The 24,160-nt window shown below is 42.0% G+C and overlaps 1 protein-coding gene across 2 annotated transcripts in view; it reads left to right on the forward strand.

Moving 5' to 3' along the window:
* Positions 1–24,160, forward strand: part of VOPP1 (VOPP1 WW domain binding protein) — a 71,281-nt gene that overhangs the window by 45,766 nt on the left and 1,355 nt on the right. The window contains exons 2-5 of one of the 2 annotated variants that reach the window (XR_004239226.1): positions 5,440–5,498; positions 18,702–18,779; positions 20,776–20,912; positions 23,190–23,809. Coding sequence is in view for 1 of the 2 variants with exons in the window: in XM_032103997.1 (XP_031959888.1) it covers positions 5,440–5,498; positions 18,702–18,779; positions 20,776–20,912; positions 23,190–23,371 (456 nt within the window). In the remaining variant the exon portion in view is untranslated. Of the gene's footprint in view, positions 1–5,439; positions 5,499–18,701; positions 18,780–20,775; positions 20,913–23,189; positions 23,810–24,160 lie in introns of those variants that run through there. The other variant, XM_032103997.1, reaches the window with a different exon arrangement.

The raw sequence follows: 24,160 nt of genomic DNA on the forward strand, positions 1-24,160 counted from the left end.
TGGGAGGGAGAGCTTGATAAAGAATTGGCATCCTTTTATACAAGAACTTTCTGCTGTTTCCTCATTACTTCAGTAAATAAAAATACCTGAACATAATCCTGGGTTTTACCTGTCTTTTGCAACAAGGGTATATGTTGAAGTCACTGGTAACATGGCTTGCGAGCTCAGTGTCTTAGAATAGTTTTGCGGATGGGCTACTTTCATCCTCAGCTGTTAGCATAACCAGGGAAGAAGCAGGGATGAATTTTGATGGATTCGGGCGAGGCTAAAACACAACGTGTTTTCTCTAGCAAATTGTTTTCACCCTTAGGCTGCGCTGTCCAGTTTCATATATGCTGTCTCTTACTTTAATAGATATTTTGCCCTTTTCTTGGCTATGGAAGAGCAGGATGCCTCATATTCTTGTGTCTGAAAATCCAGTCTTTCAAACTTTCAGCATACAGAAGTCCTTCTGATACAGCCCAGCTTGTATCTCCTAATGCTTCCAGCTCTTGTCTTGGCACTGAAAGGGATAGTGTTCTGAAAACTGGTGCAATTTTAAAGGTCAGATCCCATAAAACATTGTGATTCTTAGCCAATAATGTGCCTTCTGGAACTGCTTATTTAGTCTGAAGTTGCACTCTAGTCTTTCTCTTCATTTTGTCTGGGCTTCGTCAAGTATTTGCCAGGTGCGGTGACGAATAAAACCAGGAAAGATCTGAATTTTGCAAGCGGCCTTCTGTACCAGAGGTAGCAGGTATAGACAGTTATTCCTCAGATGCTGGGGAGCCATGTGAGAAAGATGTTGTCTTTCCCATTTTCTCAGTTACTAATTTGATCCAGCAGTATGGAAGACAGATTTCTGGCTCTGTGTCAGAACAAGATTGTGTGATGCTCAGAAACAATAAGATCTTGTTCCATGTCTTAGATACTTCTAACTCTTTCTTCCTGTTCATCTGTGTACTGATCTGAGCAGAGCCTCCCTCAGAGGCTGTAGCCACAAGACTGCCATGTAGATCATCCTGCACCCTACTAATGTACAGCATATACCCAGCTAAGTGGGAGGTTACAGCCGCTAAGCAGGTCATCCCAGAATACCAGGAGCCACTTCCATCATATCAGTATGGCAGGTCACTGTTAAATACCTGTTTTCCTTCCTTCTGAATCTACCTTGGATCCTTATAACTGTAATACATAATGGAAAAGAAAGAGGGTTACCCGTGGTTGCTGGTAACTGATAGGGTTTCATTGGCCTTGTGACTGATGGCAGCCCCGTGCCTCCTACAGAATCTGGCTTTGAGCAGATGTCACAAACTCGCTGTGGATCTCCCTTCAGCATACAGATAGCAATTGCCCTCTGTCTGCCCTCCACAGGCACAGCTGTCCACAGCAGGCTGCTTTTTTCGTTGGTACCCATAACAAAAATGGTCTGTACTCATGCTGAAATAGGCATATGGAGCTTTATTTGCTTTTACTTTTTTGTTACTAATTTCTAAACCTCCAATGAAGGCACTGGGTGTGAATCCCTTGATTACAAAGGGGAATTAATTGATCAGATTTTTTTTTTTTTTGTTGTCCTGTGGACTGAGAGATAATGATGTGCAATGTGGAGGATATTCCTGCTAGAGATAGTATTTCTGCAAATTCTGCAAAGCATATCTGTGGAGTACCACCCAACATTCAGTGAGCAGGCTGCCTGCTCCAGCATCCCCCACACCATGTGCGTACATGTGCATTTTGTGTTCTGTATTTTATGGTGTGATCAAAACCAGCCTTTGGCTAATGTTTTAGTAACTCCTATTTCTCATTGTTCTTACTAGCAGCAGTAACATTTGCAGTATCAATCTGTGTCAGGAAGCAGCTTTCCTTTCTTAAAAATGAAATCTGAAATAATTTAGAGGCCACAGAAAAGGACAGCTTGCAATTTGCATTGCTACAGTCTTGCAGAGAAAACAGGCTACAAGACAGATGCTGATTTATTTAAAATCAAACAAACAAAAAAACAAGTCTTGTGTTTTTTCTCTTTCTCTTCTTTTCTTTGCAAACTTAAGGAATGTATTCAAGCATCTGGCTAATTCACATACCATTAATTCTCTAAAGATTACATATGCACACTCAGTTAGACCTGCATAATTTACTTTAAAAATGAATGTACTCTCGTATTTATATTTTATAGCTGTGCCAAATTCTTAAAGGGCATAGAAGGGAAAATTTTATAAGAGAAATGTGCAGATTCCTTCCCCTGGAAAAGCTGGAAGTTCAGTAGGGCTGTACCTAATCTTAGTTTTAAAACCATAGACACACTTTTTTGGCTATTAGTGAATGAGTAAATGACTTCTTAAATACATGAATGAATGCTTGTTAGAGTCTGAGATACAGCCTGTCTTCGTATGGGAGCTGGCAGAGTGGGCACCCATCCTGATGTGTGAGGTCCTATTGTATTGCAGCAATATGACTAATCTTCCCTTTTCATCTGGTTTGTGGGCTGCAGCAAGTTCTTGCCAGCTGTGGTTTCTTTAGGGTTTAATAGTCTCAAACCACTACAAGGACCTTGCTCTCTGAAGGCTGAGAGCCTGATGCTGATGGCGTATGTCTCCTCTTGTTCCTGTGTGGCTCTCCACCAGCTTAGCTATGAGGCCAGCACCACTCAGAAGAATAATTTGGATCTTGGCAAGAGGTGGATTATCATAGCCTTCTTCAGAGGATGTATTTGGGGTGGGGAAAGCTAATCTGTACCCTGACCCCCGTTCATCTCTCTGGTGCCTGAGTGCTAAAGACACTCAAATCCTTAGAGGCAGTGACATTCTCGACTTATTCTCAGCAGCGAATTCCTGTGAAGTCTGCTAACCAGCAGTAGAGAGGGTGGTTAGTAGCCGCCTGCTTTATGTCAGGCTTTACTGGAGTAAAGTTGCCATGGAGATCAGTGGGAGTTTAACTGAGCAGGGAGCTCAGTGGTTTGCCCTTGTGCGTGTAAATCTGTCTGACATGTCATGTGGATCAGATTTGGCTCTGCTGCTCACATTTGAGGTCCACTTGCTTTTTTTGCCCGATTCCCATGTAGGAGAGCTGAACAACTGCCATGCAGTATTCATAGCACTGTGATATTAAAAAAAGGCAGAACTAGGATTGGTGCCTGCTCTTCCAGGGCCAATTTAAAAGTAAATCTGGGCACTGAAGGATGTTTGGTGCAGGTATCTAAGTCCTGTAAGATGGAAGGAACTTTCCCATGCTGGAATCTTTCTTGTGACAGCAGTAAGCATATTGGCTGTCTGAAAAAGAGAATTGTTTAGAGGCAGAAACAGAAATGCTACCGTTAGGGAAATGTTGGAAGGAGGAATCTTCCCAATTCATTTTAGAACTTGTATGGCAGATTAAGATATGGGGGAGGAGTGCTGAATATAAATGTCTGCTTTACACTTGTAAAGGGTATGCAGGCTCCACGTGCTCAGAAACATTTCTGGGAAAGCATCAATTAAAATGCTTGAGCCTGACAAAAAGACTTCAAGGCTGTTGAGGTAAATGGTGACTCATACTGGCTGAGAAGCAGGAAGGAGAAGCATTTAATGGCAGTGCACACCCAAGCTGTACTAGGAAATGAGGCGTCCCAAAGGGTTGACCTGCAGGCACTGGGATTTTACCCAACACGTCTGCTGATCTATAGCCTTCAAAGGTGAAGAGCCAAAATATTTTTCAGTGACTCGGCAGCATGCCTGCTGGGTTTTTCAATGCATATGGGTTTGTGCGGTGTTATGGAGAGAAACTTGACACATTTCTAATTTTAGAGTAAGAGGAAACAGCCAGCTTTTGAAAATGTTTGGAAGAAAGGGTTAAAAAGTTGGAAACTTTGAAGGAGGGGGGAGAAAGAGGGAGTAGGGTGAATGCAGAGATAGATCTTTGAACACCACTTGCTTCAACAGAAGCTGAGGAGTTCTCCTGATTACACTGCCTGGACCGTGGCATCAATTTGAGAGGGGAACAAGGTTTCTGCTCTGTTTATCCTAGGGAAAGAGGACTGGTCCTTTCAGTATAACCTAAAGCTTGTGCATCTCAAAGACTGGTGTGAGCCTGTTGTGTTACGGGAAAAAAGGCCTGATCACATGCATCAAAAGCATCATCTCCTCCTCCTCCTCCTCCTCCTCCTCCTCCTCCTCCTCCTCCTCCTCCTCAGTCTCCTGTACTACTCTTAACAATTTAATTCATAGCAGTTTGTCTTCATGGGCTGTAATTGATCTGTCTGTGATTTAGCTCATCAGATGCTCATTAAAGAGTTTGCAGCCTTTTTTGTTCATGAAGAGTGAGAGGGATCTAAAACCACTTTGTCTTTGTCTTAACTGGATTCATTTAGTGTTCTGGGATTTGGGAAGGCTAATAAACTTGCACAAGCTATTATTTAAAGGTGAGCTGCCAAGTGAACATGAGGAATGATCCAAACACTGGCAGTGTACCAACGGCTCTTCAACATCAGGTGTCAGGTGTGAGCAGCAGAAGGAATTGTTGCTAAAACCCCAGACAGTCCTTACTGCTCTGCAGTGGGCATCCCGCAACACCCTGCCTGTGTGTGGTGGGATAATGCAGCTTGTGCAGGGGAGCTTCCGGAGCTGTGTCTGCAGTGAAGATGGCATTTTGTGCTGATGATGTCAGTGGGATACACAGAAGTATTTCGTGCATTGTGTGGAGTTTGGGCTTGACATCTGGTTTTCTTTATTAGGGGCCGCTATTGTTCCAAGCTGCCGCCTGTGCTCTGGCAGTGCCCTTAACGATGAGCGCTTCTCACGTCGCCAGCACACACATGCTGAGAAAATGCCTGCCACCATTCTTTAGCAGGGATATGCTGGCAATCTGCAAAAGAGAACAATACCCCTGAGCTGCAGAAAGCAGTTTCCTTTCCCCACAATTATAATGAACACTTGAGACATTCCAAGCTCTAGAAAGAAGAGATGGGATAGATGGTTCTCCATTCTTTTCCTTTCTGAGCCTGGCTCCACGTGTCACACACTTCCAGAAAGATGAATAATTCCCTATAACTGTTGAATTTATTGTGTAGTTATATGCGTAGTATCATCAAATTGCTTGTGCCTTGGCGGTCTTTTAAGGGACTACAGTCACGCATGGGCTCTTAAGTTGTCCGTGGTCTTTTAAGGAAGCAGTGCTGCCAGGGAACACATGTAGCTGGATCCTGGGTCTGCGCCAAAAGTACTGACTTTGTTCAGGAACTGTGGGAAGCTGTGGGAGCCCTCCAGACAAAGCCCTGCGTGAGGGATCTGAATCCTGGCAGGACACGCTGCCATTTACATGAACTGACTTCCCACTTGCTGTGTGTATCTGGATTGGGAAATCTTTGAGAGTATAAACCTTTCGTAACTGCTTGGAGTCACAGTATTTATAAATACTCTAAGCTTGTGTTTATAACTGTACGTTATCCTATGTAAATATTAATACCATATTTTTCTTTCTTTGTAGTGTACAGAGGCCAAAAAGCATTGCTGGTACTTTGAAGGATTATATCCTACATATTATATGTAAGTAGTCATTGCCTTTCTTTTTCAAAAGAGAATTAGATTCTGTAGGCTCTTAGACTGTTATTCTTTCCCTACTTACACTTTTTATGTAACTTCTCTGAGACTTTTTCAAATTTCATCTCTTTCCCTTTCTCCTTATTAAAAAAGTGTACACATTCATTTTACCACACACCCCAGATGACCTTTCTGACTGAAAACAAAACTCAACTACTTGAACAGCTCTTATTTCAGAACACTGAAAGGAAACATAAATAGAGCAGTGTGAAGACAGTTCTCCCTTTGTTTTGAGCAAAGACAGGTAATCAGACAGAATACCAAGAATGCTTCGAAAGTAACTTTGTCCCTGTGCTAATACTGTTGTTTAATTTAGAGAGTTGAGATGATTTGTTGTCCATGGCGTAACTGTCCTTTTGATGAGTGGTCTTTACAGTCACATCGGCTTGGGTATGAACCAAATGTCAATGACCTGTAGGTGTATGATTGAGGATCTCTCTAATTGCAGTTTTCTGTTTCATATTGTTCACAACAACGACAAAAAAGTGGAGGAAATCTGTGGGTGGGAGGTACATTCCATGTGGATTTGGGGGCAGAAAGGAGATAAATGTAGTAAACTTTATACCTGGGTTGTATAACTTTATCATTACAAACAACTGTAAACATAAGTTTAAAAAAAATAAAAATAAAGTGGGGTGGAAGAGCATTAGGTTATCTGTTCCCTGAGCAAGCTCTTTCTTGCTGAAGGATTGGAAATTATTGTAATCCTTATGCTACCCAAGAACTTCCCTCCCTTTTTTTTCCCACCTCCATTTCATCTGCCAGAAGCAGGAGAGAAATGCTAGAGACAAAAAGCAGCCAGGAATCCAGTTGCGAAACAAAGCCCACAGAAAGAACAAAACACTGATTTAATCATCTGTGATCCTGGATATTAATTAACTGCTTAGGAAGTGCTTGTACCTAGAACTCACTGTTTTTTTTTCAGGTGACTGAAATGTTAAGAATTACTCATAAATGTCTGGCCAGAACAGATGGGGGAATTTAAATAAGTTCATTTTCTTTGCATGCTAATAACAACAGGACTTTGGTTCCATCTACGTTTTATTCTGCTTTGCTGCGGTGTGGGAAAGAAGCTGGGATGTTACGAAATTATGAAAATCCCACTGTACCTTGACATTCAGGAATGTGTTATTCATCATCACCTTGGCGTTTTGCTTACGTTTCTGCCCACGTGCTTTCACAGATAGTTTTTGTTCCCCTTGACAACACAAAGGGGTGGCTACTTGGATATTGGGTATTGGTTCAGACCCTTTGTGTACAGAATCCTGCAAAAGCAAGGGTTACAAAAAAAATCCTGTTGTATATTGACACTGTCAGGTCAATCAGAAGACTGTCACTAGTCATTGTGTGTGTTTGTGGTAGTTACTGTTATCCGAGTCATTGCAGGAAAGTGTTGTGGCTTCCAGTCTCCTGAATAGTGCAAGTGAATGGAAAAAGGAAGGGGAAAGGGGTGAGCTGTGTGTGCTCAGAGATTGTCCCAATGGTGATGAGTGTCACGTTAATGCTAGTGTTGTTGTGATTATGAGTTTAAGTGGGCAAGAAGAAACACTAAGGAAAGACGATAAGGATTTGGGGATAGTAAAGCTCAGAGGATAGATAACGTGTGACAAGTGAAGGAATATGGAAAGGAGTGGGGAGACGGTATTTGCATAGGAGCCCAGCAGGGTTAAAGGGGACATGCGTTAAGGCAGTAGGAAGGTGTGCATGTCTGCTGCTCCTAGGCTGTTCTACTTTGTTACTTCTGCGGTTTCAGTTTCTGTTGTCTAGGGTCCCCAGCTGCTTCCTACCTGCACTGTCTTTTCAAACCTGTGGTAAAGGAGAGGCACAACTCCAATCTCAGTATCTTAGGGCGAAGTCCCATTGCTTCAGCACTTGTTTGACCTTTCACTGAGTTAATTCAATTTGGTAATCCCACAGAAAGTTGTTCATTTTAGCACATTCGAATCCGTGTTGAATCAGCTCGGTAGTTTTTGGCAAACACTGGTGAAATGGGAGGAAGGGAATATTCTGCATATTGTGGGGGAGGAGGCATGAATAGCATCGTCTGCATCAGCATATGGTTACATGTTAAATCATCTAAAGGCATAATATATAACTTTGTCCTGAGAGTGCCTCCTCGGTACCAATCTAGATCTGAGATGTGTAGTGAAATGGGTTTTATTTTATCTTACAATTTCTGTGGCAACAGTCCATACAAAGCAGATGTATTTAGATTTATATTTAAAGGACTTCGCAATAGATTCCATTTGTTTCTATCACTGGTTTTCTGAAAGAACTTTTTGCTGCCCAGTTAATATAAGTAGTCTCTCCTTTGGTCTTGAGACTATCTTTGGAGATTTACGAAACCGAGCAATGCAATCCTTTTAATGATTTCCCTGTGATTTCAGTCCCATGCTGGCACTATGTCACATCTCTCATGGCGACGGTATTATAATGAAAAGGTTGGCATGTCAGCTCAGAAATGCCAAGTCCTGTGTCTATTCACAAATGTAGTGTGGCATGCTGGGACTGATGTATCTCTGAACTGGCCCATCTACACGCCTTATCACTTCTGGGTAGGCACATCCTCCTAGAAGGCACCTGCCTCTCTTTAAATTACCTGGAGTAATAGGAATCTGGTGGACTGTCACATAAAGTAGTGGTTTGCTTTTATTGGAAGTTTAAAGGCAAGATAGCTGAGTTAATCTTTCCTGTAAAGGCTCTACTTCAGCCATCCAAAGACGGATAAGAATGTGTCTGCTAAGCCAGAGGAACAGGGTGCCAAAAGAAGTGTTCTGGCAATTCAGCTAGATTTGGGTGGGTAAAACTTGCAATTATATGACGACTCTTCTTTTGGAGCTTTAGTTTTTTAGGGTTTTTATTCAATCTTTCAGTATAATAATTTAAAAAAGAAAAATCTGTTAGAGATATTGTTCAAAACTTTCTTAAAACTTGTCTATTATGCTTTCTGTCTTAACAACTAGGACAAAGGTTGGAGATCTCTGTTCCAGAACTAATGGTACATCTTTCTGTCCAAGTATTTAATGTATTAGTAGTTTTTAAAAATAATTTTTCCAATGGACGGAATTATTCTATCCTTCATAGATCATCTGTAAGTTTTAGTTTAATTCAAGCATGTTTCTTCCAAATGTAATTCTACTTCTTAAGGCTAGACTGAGGAATTGATAATTTTCCATATTTTTCTGTCTCTCCTGTGCGAGTAAGATGCAGCTTATTTCAGACCAGAAGTGAACATGGAAAGCTTACCAAGAATTTGAGAGACATACGCTGGTCAGCTGTCGTGAATACAGAGAACTTCAAGACTGCTGTTAACTTACTTCCCTAACCCAACCAACTGTTTCTCCACGTCCTTGTCGCCTGAGTCACCAGATACTGTTGTCAGTTAGATACTTGTCTTCTACTTCAGCAAAATGTTTTTTAATATGACCTAGAAAAATAAGTAAGCAAATATAAGGCAGAGAAAGGAATTAGTCATTGGAATCTAATTCTTATCCTTTGGAAAAGCAGGGAGCCAAGTTGTTCCTGACTTTGCTTAAAGAATTAGATCATACATCTCCTTGTGTGGATGCACAGAAAGTGATTCAGAATTAAAGCTGTCTCAAGAGACTCAACTCTGATCTTTACAAGGATCCTCATCCCACTCTCACTTAAGTAAGCCAGCTCAGCCTTATCCTAGATGTGCTGATGGTTGGCAGAAGAAACAGTCAAGGTACTTCTCTTCCATGGCAATAATGTGAATAGTAACATAGAGAATGCATTAGATTGCAAAACCACCTTCCCTGTAGGCAGATGCCAGCAGCACTTAAGATACTCCAGTTGTTTTTCCACTTCTAAATTGGGCATGAATAGGAGAGGGAAAGCTGCCTTATGTTTTGTTGATGAGTAGTAGTTTGATTGGAATGATTGTGAGTGTCTCCCTCACTGCAGGGTGAAGTATATTTCCTGGTATGACTGATCAATCCCATAGGTCTTTTCTGTTTATTTTTCCTTCAGTTGTTAGCTACCATCATACTGGGGCTTTTAATGAGGTGATAAATTCCAGATGCGTGTTTCTAATCCTCTCCTTGCCAGGCTTCATGGCATATTTATGAAACAGAAGGAATGTTTTTGAGTATGAGCAGTAGGCATGTGTCCACAGCAATAGATATACCATGGCTGATGTCAATGGGTCAGTGAAGTAGTCACCCATAGGGAGAGGGACCCATTATCCCCTGCCCTCTGAGCCTCACCATGGGGTTTCTGTTTGGGTTTTTTTTAACTCATTTGGCTGCCTCCCTGCCCACACTGTAAGGTCTGCACTTGGTTATGAGAATATTGAGGGGGACAGTGTGGAAAGCCGTGCTGAAGTTGGGGTAAATGACACCTCCCACTCTCTGGTTTGTCGATAGATAGCTTCCACTGCTAGTGTAGTGGTAGAAGCTCTTCTTGCTAGACTTGGTGTCCCTTCCAACTATTAGCTGTAGGTGAGGTTTGGCTTTCCTAACATGACACCTACTTGTATATATGATGATTTCTAAATGCCTCCTCGGTAGCCTGTATCTTATTCTACCTCCTAAATACTGGCTTTTTGCATCTGAGTTCATCCCTGGGTTCCTTGCCTTGAGCAGGTCTTGACTTCTCAAAGGTGAGGTACTAGGTAAACACTTCCAGAATGAAACATGGACATTTTCTCTGAAAGGAAATGCTAACCATTGCTGTTGGTAATGATGTGAAGAGCAGAATGAACAGAGAGAAATGCCATCTTGTAACATCTTCTAATTCTTATCAAAAGCAGGACCTGAATTAATGTTGAAAGCGTGTACAGGTGGAAGTGCTGTATTTTTAGGCTAGTATGTTTCTGCCATAGAAACTAGTTTACTGCATACAGCAGACAACTGCACATGTACACATTTGTGTTGATGAAATCCGTTTAATTTTTCATTTACAATTAGTCTAAGAACATTAATGGAAACCTAAAAAATGAATGTTTGCTAATATTCTTCATATTTAAAACATGTTCCTGCCCTGCATGGAAAGAGTCAGTTATTTTTCTTATTATAGAGAAGAATGTGGGATATATTAAGTTTGTGGTTTTTCATGTGTTTTGAAATAAATTTTTTGTACATTTCCACGTGCTTCTCTTTCTTTGCAGATTAGGTTTTGTTGTATTTATCACACAGTGATATTCATCTGGGTTTTGAATGTAAGTCCTTTTATTCTTTGTGGTCAGTCCATAGTAACACTGTGCATTATCAAGAACCTGCAAAATGTCCCAGATGAAAATATTAAAGAAGTTATTTTCTCTTGCTGTTACTCAGATAGCTCAGAGGGCACTTATTCCACCAACATGTGTACAAGAGGCTGGGAAACCATCCCAAACCAGACACTGGGTGTGTTGTATGATGGTGGCTATTGTCTGTGCTCCACATCCTTTTATGTTTACTGCTGTTAATTAAGTTGGCTTTCCTGATGCTACACTTAACTTGCCATTGCAATTACAGCTGCATGAAGTGTCAGCAGGTGTGTGCTTAGGGCAGTAATATAGCTGCTGATTTATCCTTCCATTTGATTTGAAGCCAGCAGGGAGGAGGAAGAGGGGAGGCAGTGTAATAGTTTTGCACGCTTCCAGGCGCCTTGAATAGCTGGCACTGTACAGAAACGGAGACCTGGATTTGCTCCAGGGCCACCAATTTCACAGTGAGCAGCCACAGGAAGGGCCTTTTTTTGCATATGTAGTTCAGTGCAAGAGCGTAATGCATGGTTTGTGCCATGAAGGAAGACAGCAGTAATTATCAGGCCATCTGTATAAAAAGGCAACAGAAACCCACCACTATTGCTCAGTCCTGTGTGGCCTTAACCAATATCAGTGCAAAATGCCACAACTAGCTTCAGCAGTCAGTGCCCTTGAGGTGGCCTACTCCTTGCTCCAAATAAGAGACTAGAGTCCCTTGATGTTGATGAAACTGTTGAGGTTGTAGTCCTGACTGCTGCAATTACCCAGCAGCTAGGTGCCTTGCCACAAACTGGAATTTCCTTCAATGGATCAGTTATCTAACACAGTCTCGGGCGAATTAGGCTGCCAAATGAACAACCAGCTCAACTTGCTAGGAGTAGGTCCTGGAGAGGGGAGAGGGGTTTAGTATGTCAACCTTCACAGGCCATCAAACAGGTGATGGACCTAATTTCAGATTTAAAGCTCTGAATGATTTTGGAGTTGGAGGCTGACCACGGATGGGCAGCTAATTCTGAGAAAGGTGAGGAAAGAGGAAATGAGGGCATCCTCTGTCTTCTAGTGGGGTACTCCTCTGAGACCAGACCCTCCCCTGGCTGACGTGGAGCAGAGAACCCAATCCCATCCCCTTCTCGTTTCCAGAGGATGTGATAACCACAGTTGTGACTTAGTGTGAGTGAGCCTCAGTTTTTCCTGTGGAGGGTGTTTGATTTGAAATACTCATCAGGTTATTAATTCTTCCATGTCCCAGGCAAGAACCCTAGTGAGAGGCTGAAAATCAGTTTCTTTTGCTTTCCTGTCGGTGGGACAGGAAGGGTTGCACCTGGTTTGAGCTTCAGTGGACAGCATCAACGTGCATCTGACACCAAAGTAATCTTGAAGTTCTAACCTTTTCTAAGTAGAAATTAAAGTTTTGAAAGACTTGATGGCACTTAACAGTTGGCCATTACTACCCAGTCCTCCTCTGCATTTGATCATGCAGTGGCTTGGTGCAGGAAAAAAAGGTTTACTTTGCATTAGTATCTTAAACTGAGGCAGACAGCAAATTCTTGGATACCCATCGCCCCCTGCCAGCAGAATGCTTATGACTTCCCAAGGCAGGGATGAGATGCAGTAGGACTGCCTGCCCACTGGGAGCAGCTTGAGATACGAAGAACTAATCATCTGTTTAATGAGGGGCCTGATGATTAACTAGAAGTCCTCGTTCTTGTTGATATGAGAAATTTACAGTTCCACCTCCAGAAAATTCAAACTTGTCATACACATTATCTGTGGCTTACTTTTGTCAGAGCCTTAAGCTATGCTGTTTCTCCCCTTTGTTCTGTGAAAGAAAAGCCTGCAGCCTGTGTTGGAAAATGCCTGTTTAAGGCTCCATATACTGCCAGCGGGCAAAGCCCAAGCCACTGCAATTCTTGCTAGGTTCTGCCACAAGGGGAGCAGAGAAAATTTCTAGATGGGTATGTGCTGGCCAGAAAGCCGTGTAGTGGTATTTCACAGACAACAGAGAGTTCCTCTGTAGGGTGGCTTTCTTCTTGGGATCTGTGAAGAGAGGGCTGGGATTCTGGCAAACCTTCAGGCAGCAGAAGATTGTGAGAAAGATTGGTTTGATAGGAGCGGCTGAACAAATAAATACTTCTCATCCCATCAGAAGTGGGGGAGGATTTGCTGTGTTCTGCTGAGTTTTTGCACAGAGACGGTGTTTATAGGCACTTCACCTAAAGAGTAATTGAGAAATAAGCTCCTTTTCAGCTGTTGCCTGCTCTTGTTTTTCATGTTTGTGTGAAGGACAGGAGCCAAGTATCTTGTCTTGTAGGAGATTTTAGTTGTGTCAAAGCTGACAGGACTCTAATCTGAGCAAATATTGTTTCTGTCTCAGTTGTTTCTACTCTGTAGAAAAAAATTACCTGACAGCCCTTTTCCTTTTTTTGCCTTAAATTTTCTTATGTAGTTAAGGGCTGTGTGATTTACCGAGTACGTGGGTTAACTATCTCTCTAGTGCTCTCCTGGGTACCAGCAGCAGTGTTTTTGCTCTCAAGTACAGATGTGCACTGAGGTAATCTGTGAAGCAGTTGTATTTACTATAATAAACTTATCTATTCATACTTATCAGACCTATGTTTTACAAGGCACTATTATTGCATATGCTGAGAGATCACCTTTGCTATTTATAAGAAGATAAATGCTTTTGGGTGCTGAGAACTTGTAACTGCAGGTGACTGTGGTGTTGTGTCTGCTGAAAATTAGGCTGTGTACATGCCAAGGAGACACAATCAACCCTAAGACCAAGGCTGGACTGCAGATCTTGCCTATGACTCTGCTCCACCAGCCAAAGACCTTGCCTGTCTTACTGCTCCTCAAGCACTTGAGTGAATGCCAGTGGAAGGATGGGGCCTTTGTGTTGCAGCATCTTTCTGGAGAGAGATTAAACCACTTTGGACTCAAAAATGGTTACTTAGGTGGGACTCTTGAGTGCAGAGTTGGACTCTGTGTTTCAATTTCCATGTTCTGTGGGCACCTGTAGCAAAACAGATTCCTTGGGATAACCCCTCCATTGTGCAGTGGTCTTCCCCATGTCTTTCCTTAGACAGCAGTACAGGCAAGGGGTTTGCTTTGAAGATGGCTTTTTATGGAAAGATGGAAATGCATTTACAGAATGTCTGAAATTAATAAAAGTTTAAGTAAACTTGATAGAAAAAGAACTCTTTCTCAATTACATGGTACGCCTGCAATTGATCTTCCCAATTCTTCATCTATCAGGGCAGTGTACCTCAGTGACATCACTGCTCATTGATAGCACTGCCACGACTCAGAGCTTTATCAGAATTGTTTCTGCTAGTCACTTTGTGGTGGTTGCCTGCTTTTTCTTTTTGTTTCAAGGCTTATTTGTTTCTTCTCTGTTCAGCATCATTGTATCCTGGCACCTGAGTTGCAAGCAGATTAGATTATTTTATTTTTAAAACGTTTTTGTCCTAGAACAAGTAAATACATATGCACACTTCAGCTGTCTGCTGTCATCTGTTCAATGGGAGCAGACCTGAACCTTCTGACTTTGAGAGCTCAGCACTGGATCAGCCTGGAGGTGACCCAGCCTCAGCAGTTCATCCCGTACAGTTCTTACGAGGACTGCTTCTGGTCTTTTGCCCCTGACAGTATTAGGGCAGCATCTGGCTCTTCCTCAGCTTCATCTAATGCTACTATCAGCCCCCCCAAATTTTTCCTTTGTGTTCTGAGTTTTGGTTTACTACTATATTTTCATTTACACAGCCCCCTGACTCCCTTTAGTTTTCTTGCCCCCTGCTCCAAAACTGCCAGTGCTTCTTGTGTTCAATGGATCCCAATTTGTATCATAGAATTTACAGATATGTGCAGCAATCATTTAACCTATGACTGGTATGCAGCCTTTTTTTGGTATTCGTGTCAGGCTTGTCTTCAGAACAGTGGTTAGAGATCATGCAGTTTACTGTATCTGGTTGTTGAGGTGGGGTTGTGGTTTTATTTCACCCTCTCAGTCTCTGTCTCTGTGTCTGCAGTAGGGTTTCTGCCTTTACATGTGGATTAACAATTTAGGTTTTGTTTTACTCTTCCAAAATACATTACTAATCAAATATCTTAAAAGTTAAATCAGGTTTTGGCCCATATGATGCAAAACATCTAGAGAAAAAACCTAAGAAAACTACAGCTTGGATGTCAAAGACGTGGTGGTGGTGGTAGGCAATGCAGCTCTTTGCTGCAGCAGCTCTACTGAGAAGGGACTTGTTAAACTGTGTAGAGGCAGGTGTAATTGGAAAAGAGCTGTTGGACCATTTCACTGAACAGCTATTATCCACAGAACACATGCAAGTGAAGTGTTGGTTTGTAGGGCTTGGATCATACCATGTACCTTTATGTGAAACTCTCTGCTTTGCTTGTCCGTAAAGGAAGGAAGTTCAGTGCCATGATTTAAATGTGAACCTTGAAAAAAACCTTGTCCCTGTGACCTGACATGCTTTGTAACTTTGATCTGTGACACAGCAGTTCCTTGATGTGCCAGCAGTTCAAGGCATTGGACATGCAGATAAGGTCCTTTCACTCCACTGAATTATAAATGAAAATATGTACCTTCTAAATCATAAATCTCATTGCAGACAGTTTTCAAAAGAGAAGTTGTATTCTTGGTGAAGTTGCAGGTTAGCAAAGCAACTAATTGTGTCTTATCCTGTGTCATGGGTTAACTTTTGATCAATGAAATGAACATTGCTCTAGGGAAATGCAGTTCTTGGGATCATCACTGATCTGTGAAAGAGGAAAATTGACTTTAGAGAAGTCTTCTTGAGATGGGTTCCATTCACTTCACATCGATAGTAAGGCTCATTCTACTTCAGCTGGCATCGGGCACAACTGGTCCTTCCCTGTACAGCAGAGCCAAAGCATGAGTGCAATTTAAAGAAAATGCATACCAATTCAACAAATATATGTGCATGTGCTTAATTATGGGTTTTTTTTAATGAACCAGGGCCTTAATTCTGCTGTGATTTGCCATCAGGCAGTGAGATATAGTACACCAAAGACTGATTATACTTAAGCTTGTATGTTACTCCATTAATAAGCTGATTTTGTTGTTGTCTTTTGCCAGCTAATAAATCTGGCTTTTATAAGTAAGTTAATCGTTTTGTAATTGGGATGGATATTGTTAGGAGCTGTGTTGTTTTTCCATAGCGCATTGAATCAAGAACAAGAGATCAGCAGAGTTGTTGCTGTAGCCTGATGGCCATATCAGCAAACAGAACATTCGTTCTTCCAGTCCTTTTTGGTGCTGCTATCAAGTGGTGGGGAATACAGACAGCAGGTTGGCATTGTCCTTGATTCCAGCCTTGATTCCAGGCTCCTACATATGGGTACATGTGTCCATTCTCACAGGAACACAGAATAAAGCAGCTGTTTGGTTTTATGGGTAAAATGTGACAAAGTCACCAGTGTCAGATCTCAAAGGGATTTCCCTCTGAGGTGTGGTACTGGTTTACTTTCACAGATCCACCCAGCAAATGCAGTGCTCAGCCTGGGATGAGCTGGCTCAGAAAGCTTACTGACTGCCAGGAATTGGAGCCATGGTGAGAGACTCCTGCATCCTTTGCATCATTGTTTTCAACCATTTGAAAGTGCAGTCATCTGAAACTTCTCTTTGATAGCCTGTTTGTTTGTCAGTCAGTGGTGTCAGGAGCTTCATAAATATTCAGCAGTGTAGCCTTTCTGACTTTCAGCTGGTGCTTTAGCCTTCTTTAGCAGGAATGAAAGCTAAGCCACTGAGACTTTAAAAATGGTGCTGACTCATAACCTAGAAAACTTAAAGATCAAAAATAGATTGAGGTACTATATTCCTCTACAGATGCTCCTTTAATTTTGGTGGTTTGAATGACCATAATTATATATTTTAAAATAGCCATTTCCCATCTCTTCTGGCTCTTGAGAAAACAGATGCAAAATAAGCAAGGCAAGGGTGGGCATGGGGAAGGTGTGTGTGCAGCCTCTGTGGCCTCTCTGTTTTAGTTTAGTTTTTATTACAGGTGAAGCTCTTGGGGCTCTGGGAAATGTTGCCTCCACTTCCCATCCTGTGTGTGGCCAGATGTAGGTTGTCTGGACTGACAGAGCCAGTGTGTGGAGGCAGAGATAAAGACTGCTCACATTCCTAAAATCCTTCTTTTTATTTTTGTCCTAATGAACTCAAGGAGGGCTTCTAGATTTATAGGGGTTTTTTTTCTCTGCTTTTCTGGCCCAACAAAATCCTTGCTGTGCAGCATCAGCCAAGGGGGCAAGTGCCCATCACATGGATGAACTGCTCCAACCAAAGGCATGTTGAAGAGCAAAGGGGTACCATGAGCACTGGTGTAACAAAAGGCAGCAGCTTCCAGCCCATTTTGTAAGGAACCTGAATCTGTCTTTGACTTTAACATATGTCTTGAAAGCTCCTGTTGAGTTGACCCACTGTGGGAGCATGGAGGAATACTCAATTTCTTGGTCCACAATGGGACTGAAGTTAATGCTGACTTGCTAAGTCTTGTTAGTAGTTACATGAGGTCTGGTAGCTTTGAGTATGAGCAGTTGTCAGGGTCTTGGGAAGCTTTAAAGAAGAAAAATTGCAAATGGGTCACTTTCAGATTCAGTAACAGCAAAGTGGGTGTTTTCTCTTTTGGCTTGAGCAACTTCCTTGGCCTGAGTCTCAAACTGGGTGCCTGAGTCTGTTGATGAACCTTGCCATGATGATCATGTCAGATCCTCCGGCTTGCCTGAATAAATCCTACTTACTTGTCATCAGAAGAGCATGTAACTGTTTTCACTTGCAAAACAACTGATTATGTATCCATAGAGCATCCTCCTCCAGCCCCAGTTAGAGGCTGAAGCCTATGTGACAATGTATTTTCTGAGCGAAGCCTTGTTAATTGAGCATGTAAATGTGTAATTGTCTGTACAGTTATTCAATTGACACATTTTTAGTTTGCATACAAATAGGGGAGCACAGTCATTGCAGTTGAGCAAACTGTCCAAGATCATATGCTTAAATAAATATGTGCATTCTGCCTACAGATGTAAACACCCTTAAAAAGATCAATCCAGTTGTGGTCACCTCCTCCTCTCTTTTTGTATGTGGATGTGTTAATCTGCTGATTTTCATCCAAGTCTGTAACATACCATGGATTCTGTGTTACCTCGGTCCTTTTCCCTACTAAATATGTTTCATTGGTGTGGGAAATGAGAGTTACCATAGGAATTGTTCAGAGGTTGCCCTTAATGTATGTGCTTGCTTTTAGTGAAGTGGTACCTTGTGCTTGCAATGACTGGTGCCTTTAAAAATGTTCCATGCATACAAAATATTAATTTGAAGTGTGGAGGTTTTTTAGAGGAAAGGCTGCATTAACAATGGGAGTTGTTGGCAGTTGCAGTCCGGTGCAACTTCTGAGAAGCAAAAAAGGGCATATAATTTGCAAATAATTGTACAATTGGAGTTTTCTCTGCACTCAGTGGTTTCTTTGCTTGGAAGCTGTTGATCTTCAAAGAAAGGGTGATCTGGCAGTTTTGTTCTGGAAATTCTTGTCTGTTCCAGTGAATAAAACTCCTAACAGCTGTTGGAGTTCTGCAGTGTTCATTTACTGTGAAAGAAAACACAGTAATACCATCTTTCTTTATAACTCATCCTTTTTTATATAGAATTGAGCACCACATTCGGTCTTTTTGAGGTGGTTTGAGATAGAAGTATATAGGAAGGTAGTTTCAATAACATGCAAAAAATTCCTGAATAGGGATAGAGCTGTGCCATGGATATGATTGACAGCTTTATCCAGCCAAGGGTAGTCTGTTCTTAAAGTATGCTTTGGTTGGGGGTGTGAATGGTGTCAGGGTTGGGGATGACATTTTAATCTGAGTGAAAACCAGTCCTGTAACAGCCCTGTCTCTTCATTTCTCCACAGATGTCGCTCCTATGAGGATTGCTGTGGCTCAAGATGCTGTGTAAGAGCTCTCTCTATCCAGCGACTATGGTATTTTTGGTAGGTCCAGGGCATTTGGGAATTTTGTGTTTGTCCTTGACTGTTTTGTTGGACTTAAATCAGGGTATTGGCAGCCATGGTATTTTAAAGTACAGTAGGTGCAAGTATGCAGTAAGGTCTATGTGTACATCGAAATGAAAGGACTTTGGTTTTTTCTTATAAAATTCTCCCAATTTAGTAAGAAAACACTGAAAGAGGAGGTTGATCATGTCAGGTTGATCTTTCCTGCTTTTGCATCCTGCTGCATTGTACAGGCAGAGGTTTCACTTTTATCCAGAGTTGCTGAATTCTTTATGCCCATCCCAGCTACTGCCAAGCAGCAGCATTCTTCCTTTTTTGTTGGGCGCTCAGTTTTAAAAGTGGATCATATAAGGAGGATTGTGCTTTTAAGCAGGGTTTAATATATTCTTGCCAGCTGAATTGAGGCTTCAATTAAAAAGGAAGAGAAGTACATTTATGGCTATGAGGATTTCACTGGAGATGCCAGCAAAGGAAAAGAAGGCAGAAAGACTGAGCTTGTGAACCTAGCAGCTCAGTAATCTGGATAAAGCTTAAACTAATCACTGTTATATGCATAATGAAAAAATAAGGTAAATTCCTTTTGGAGTGGAATTTATAAAAGCACCTGAATAAAACCGTTTCATTACAGTTGAGAGAAAGCAAATGCTCTCCTAGAAAACCTGATTTCAGGTATTTTTATGTGGAATTTGAATACTGATTTTAAAAAAGCCTTCAAAATTGAAACAAATAAACAGTGAAAAACAGAAGCCTGACATATACTATAATACAGAGATTTCCCAAAGCTGACTGTGGGATTTCAGTGTAGAATCCTTACTGATGTAAGTGAAGAGCTCTCTATCTCAATCCCTGGGGTGACGTCATAAATCTCTGTTTTTCTGTTCAGAAAAAAATCCTTTGCAGGAACACTGCCAAAGGGGAATGTATTAATATTGGCTCAGGGAAAAAGAACCTCCTTCTGCTCTCATTTCTAATGTAGAAACAAGAACAGGGTTTGACCCTTTGCATGAAATAACTCTAGCTGCCATGCTGTGCCACACTCTTCCTCTCAGGCACCCGGGAATTCTCCAGAGGAGATAAGGATGGTGTGTAGGCTTGCTTCTGGCCAGCTTCCTTCCCTTCCAAAAAAGCACAGTTGTCATTGTCTTCCACTAAAAGGCCATGAAACAAGATGGCAGTTACAGGCAGAAGAGCCATTCGTATTTACAAGAGCTTGCATGAGTCACTGGAGTGCCTGATAACTGATTAAGGAAACAAAGTGAAAGCCGCTGTCTGAAGAACAAAATCTGATGTTCCCTTGCTGCATATTCCTGTTTCCACAGCACCAGGGCAAGGGAATGATGAGGACAGTTCAGTTAGGTTGGAAAAGGAGCTGAGAGGAGGCGAGTCTTTTTTTATTGAAAATGTAATATCCCATGTAGGAAGCACAAAGCAAAGTTTGTCACCATCAGTACTGAATGTGTCAGTCTTCTGGCTTGAGCTTAAGTGTCACCTACCATATTTCCCATGGGAGACAGAATTAAAATGTTGAGTTAATTTAAGGACATCTGAGATTCTTCTTTTAATGGCAAATGCAGAATAGTATTCCTCTCTGTACTTCATAAACCTCCCGAGCAGCCTAGATGCTCTAAGCCTGGGGCCTGCCTCCAAGATGCATGGTTTGAAACTGTACTGACCTGGAATTTCAGTTTTGCATCCCAGTGGCCAAGGTCAGGCGTGAACCTGAACTTTTGAAAAGCGTTTTACTTTTGGGTTACATGCCGGAAAACATTGACAATAGTACTAATCACTGAAAATGTCCATAATGTATCCATAAGTGTCCCATGAGTGCTATCCCAAATGACAGATCTGTTCTTAAGAGGCAACCTTGTTAAGAAACCCTGTTAAAAGTTGTAGGCTGACGTATTCTCAGTGAACAGTCTGGATTTAAATGCTGCTTGAATGTGCAGGTTTTGACTTCTCTCTTCTTTTTGCCTAGGTTCCTTTTGATGATGGGAGTTCTGTTCTGTTGTGGAGCTGGTTTCTTTATCCGAAGGCGGATGTACCCTCCTCCATTAGTAGAAGAACCTACTTTTAACGTGTCTTACACCAGACAACCAGTCAACACTGCATCAGGTCAGAGACTGCTCATACCAGTTCCACTGGTTTCTTAGTTTGGTCAAGGCACTTTAAAAGGGTGGGTTTTGAGCTTTTGTTTCGTTGGTTTTTGGAAACTGCGCAATTTGTACAAGGGATTGCACTGCACTAAAACATGCAGCCACCTCCTGCAGTGAATGATGTCTTCAGCCTTTCCAACAGCATAATTCAGCTGCAGTGTACAGAAGTGGTTTTGAAACATGGGATGACAGGACTTCCATTTCTGTTTTGGTTCCTAATACCTTTACAGCTGCGTGTCCATGCATGGAAGGAGGCTAGCAAGCTCTCCCTTTGCAGTGTAGACAAAATGATAGGTGTCCAAATTCAACAGTCGCATGAAGAAAGAGTTTTAAATACAATTGATATCATCTGGCAGAGGTGAAGGAAAGCCTAGCATTTTCTTCCACAATCTGGCCGTCTTGAAAGTATTTTGGTTTTGATTTGCCTTCAATGTTCCGTGTTGCAGTCTTTCTGCGGCAAGGTGCTCTTTTCCCCCTTGTTAGTCTGATTGCTGTCTCTCTGGTAGGTAACAACTGTGAGCATCAGGAGGACCTACCTAGTGAGGGCTCCTCTGGCAAAAGTGCTTTCTAAGTTTGTCATTTCTTCCCCTCTGTTAGGTAGTTCCAGTTGGGAACTCTCCTAGGTCTAAATGGTTAAAAAGAAGTTACAGACACAAACTGACACTTTATTCACCCTCCTTGTTTAAATCCTAAGAGGTTTTTTTTAGGGCTTGCATTCTGCATCTGTTTTTCTCCTTGACTGAACAGAGAGTATTTTTCAGGTGGGGGGGAGCCAATCCAACCAGACTAATATTTTTAAGCCTGAAAAATAGCCTTGAGTTTATGTGAACAGGGAGTGTCTTTGGCCTGATTGGTAAACACCAGATGTAAATTTAGAGCACAGTTTTACTCTTTTGTGGTGCTTCATGGAACATAAATTGTGGGCAAATATAAAATAAGCACAAGCTCTTTGATGACCTGATTATGGCACCTGCTTCCAGACTGTCATTACTGTCACTTAAAAGTTTTGGGCTCTGAGCTAACGCCACCATTTATTTTATTTTTTAGTTTTAGTTTTTCTACTGTTCTAGAAATATTCAACAGCAAAAGCAGTGAGAATTAGTAGTCAAGCAAGTTCCCATTTTCCACTAGTTACTCTTCCATATTTGGTCCCAGTAGCCAATTCACTGTTGAGGTGGAGCCCTCAAAATGTGGCTCATTGCCTGTCTCCCTCCTTCCCTGCAGAGACAGCAGCAGCATCTTCTGCAATCCCAGCAGCATCTGCAGGGAGTGTTTTTCTGGTGGCCTGACTGGGAGAACCGAAGGGGAAGATCCCTTAGAAGCTGTGTCATTATAGGAAACACAGACTGGCACCCACAGAAGAAAACCTTTTGCTCAGCCATGACTTTTTTCCCAGTCCATCTTTATTTAAACAGACAGAGAGAAAGAGAAGAAAACTAACTTACATCTTGAGATGGAGACAATCTGTGACTTCAGTTGCATTATCTTCCACCACCCACTGCGATATCTGAGGAGGGTTGCACACCAGCTTTGTTCTTACGACAGCAATCTCTGTTACTCCTTATGTGTCATAGCCAAGGAATTTTGTGTTTGGCCATACATTCCCTCTCCTTGTCCCTGCAGGCTCCGACGTCATTTCCTAAATTTAATCTGTGCAAAGCAATCTTGTCCCATTGTGTTAGGCAGCAGTAACTGGCTACAGCTTGGCTCTTTGCTTCATGCAGGTTCACCTCTAAGCTGTATGACACCTAGGAGGGAAATTATTCATCTGAGCTGCACTCTGCCTTATCGGCAGATCCAGGATGCCACAGAATAATATGTGAAGTCCTTTTGTAAGACCTGAGACCTGAGTCAGGGCCACAGTAGAGACTCCTTTGTCCATCTGGGATCCCACACCTCTCCTCTCTGCAGACAGAGAAGCTTTTCTGTCAGGGCAACTGAACAGAGGGTGCTGTTTTCCCTTTCAAATGGTAGTTGCTTGGGGCAGTGGTGCCCTTTGTTTCACTAAGTGATTTCCATTGGATGCAGAACTGAAACTTTCTGGTGGTATCTGAAGAACTGAATGCAGTCCTGCCAGCCTGGATTTTTTCTGGAAGGGAGAAAGATACTCCTTGTCTTTGCTCTGATGAACACTTTGAAAAACCTTGTCCAAGTGTGCAGAGCACAGGCCCTGGGAGAGCACAACTTGATGCTGCTGCTGTTGCTGATACTTTTTCTTTCCTTTTCTTTCTTTCAGGGTCACAACAACCTGGAGTGCCGTATTACACAGATCCAGGAGGACCTGTGATGAATCCCATGGCTATGGCTTTCCATGTCCAGCCCAATTCCCCACAAGGAAACCCGGTTTACCCACCCCCACCTTCCTATTGCAACACACCACCTCCGCCCTATGAGCAGGTGGTGAAATCCTCCACGTGAGGACTCTGGCTCTCTGACCTGACTGTGTGAGAAGGTGCAATTGCAAAATGACCAAGATGGAGGGCACCTGCCCTTTTGAACACTTGCTAGTTCTCCAAGTCCTCTCTCCTTCCCTTCCCTTCCCTGCACTTTTCCTCATTAAAGTTACTTGCAAAGGGGTGATTTTTAATTTTTTTTCTTTTTTTTTTTTTTAGTAGAAGTGGATTTTTTCTTTGTCTTCAAAATGAGAGAAGTTGTCTTTGTAATGCTTTTAATGGAAACCTGTATTTAAAACCTGTATGTCTTTCTCTTTATTTATAGTTTGTTTCAATCAAGGTTTTAATTGCATTGTGGCAGGTTACTGATAGCAGTTCTTGCAACCCCAGGGTGATGTGCAGCCTCCTAAGACCCCACAGAAATGCCCTCATCTAAGGGAAACTACAGAGAAAGAGGATAAAGGTAGAAACAGCAGAGCAATGATTTTACCAGAAATTGTGACTATCATCTTTTGCTTTTATGATTTTCTTTTACAGTTTAGTTCTGATGTATAACAGAAAGATGCTCTGATAAAAGTCATTGTGACTAGACTACCAGCGTTGGTTGAGTCATGGCAGGGGCTCTGCCAAGTGCCCTAGAAAAGAGGGAGTTGTTACTGTAAATGATGCATCCAAAAAGTTAAGGACTAGGACTTGAGTGTTTCTTGACTCTCACCTGCACTCTGCCTCTGTGGTTGGCATCTTGGCTTCCCTTGTTTTGCCAGTGCTGAGATTGTATGAAACAGACAATGACCTGGATGTTGGCAACAAGAGG

The sequence above is a fragment of the Corvus moneduloides genome, chromosome 1 (assembly GCF_009650955.1).
Source record: "Corvus moneduloides isolate bCorMon1 chromosome 1, bCorMon1.pri, whole genome shotgun sequence".
NCBI classification, from domain to species: Eukaryota; Metazoa; Chordata; class Aves; order Passeriformes; family Corvidae; genus Corvus; species Corvus moneduloides.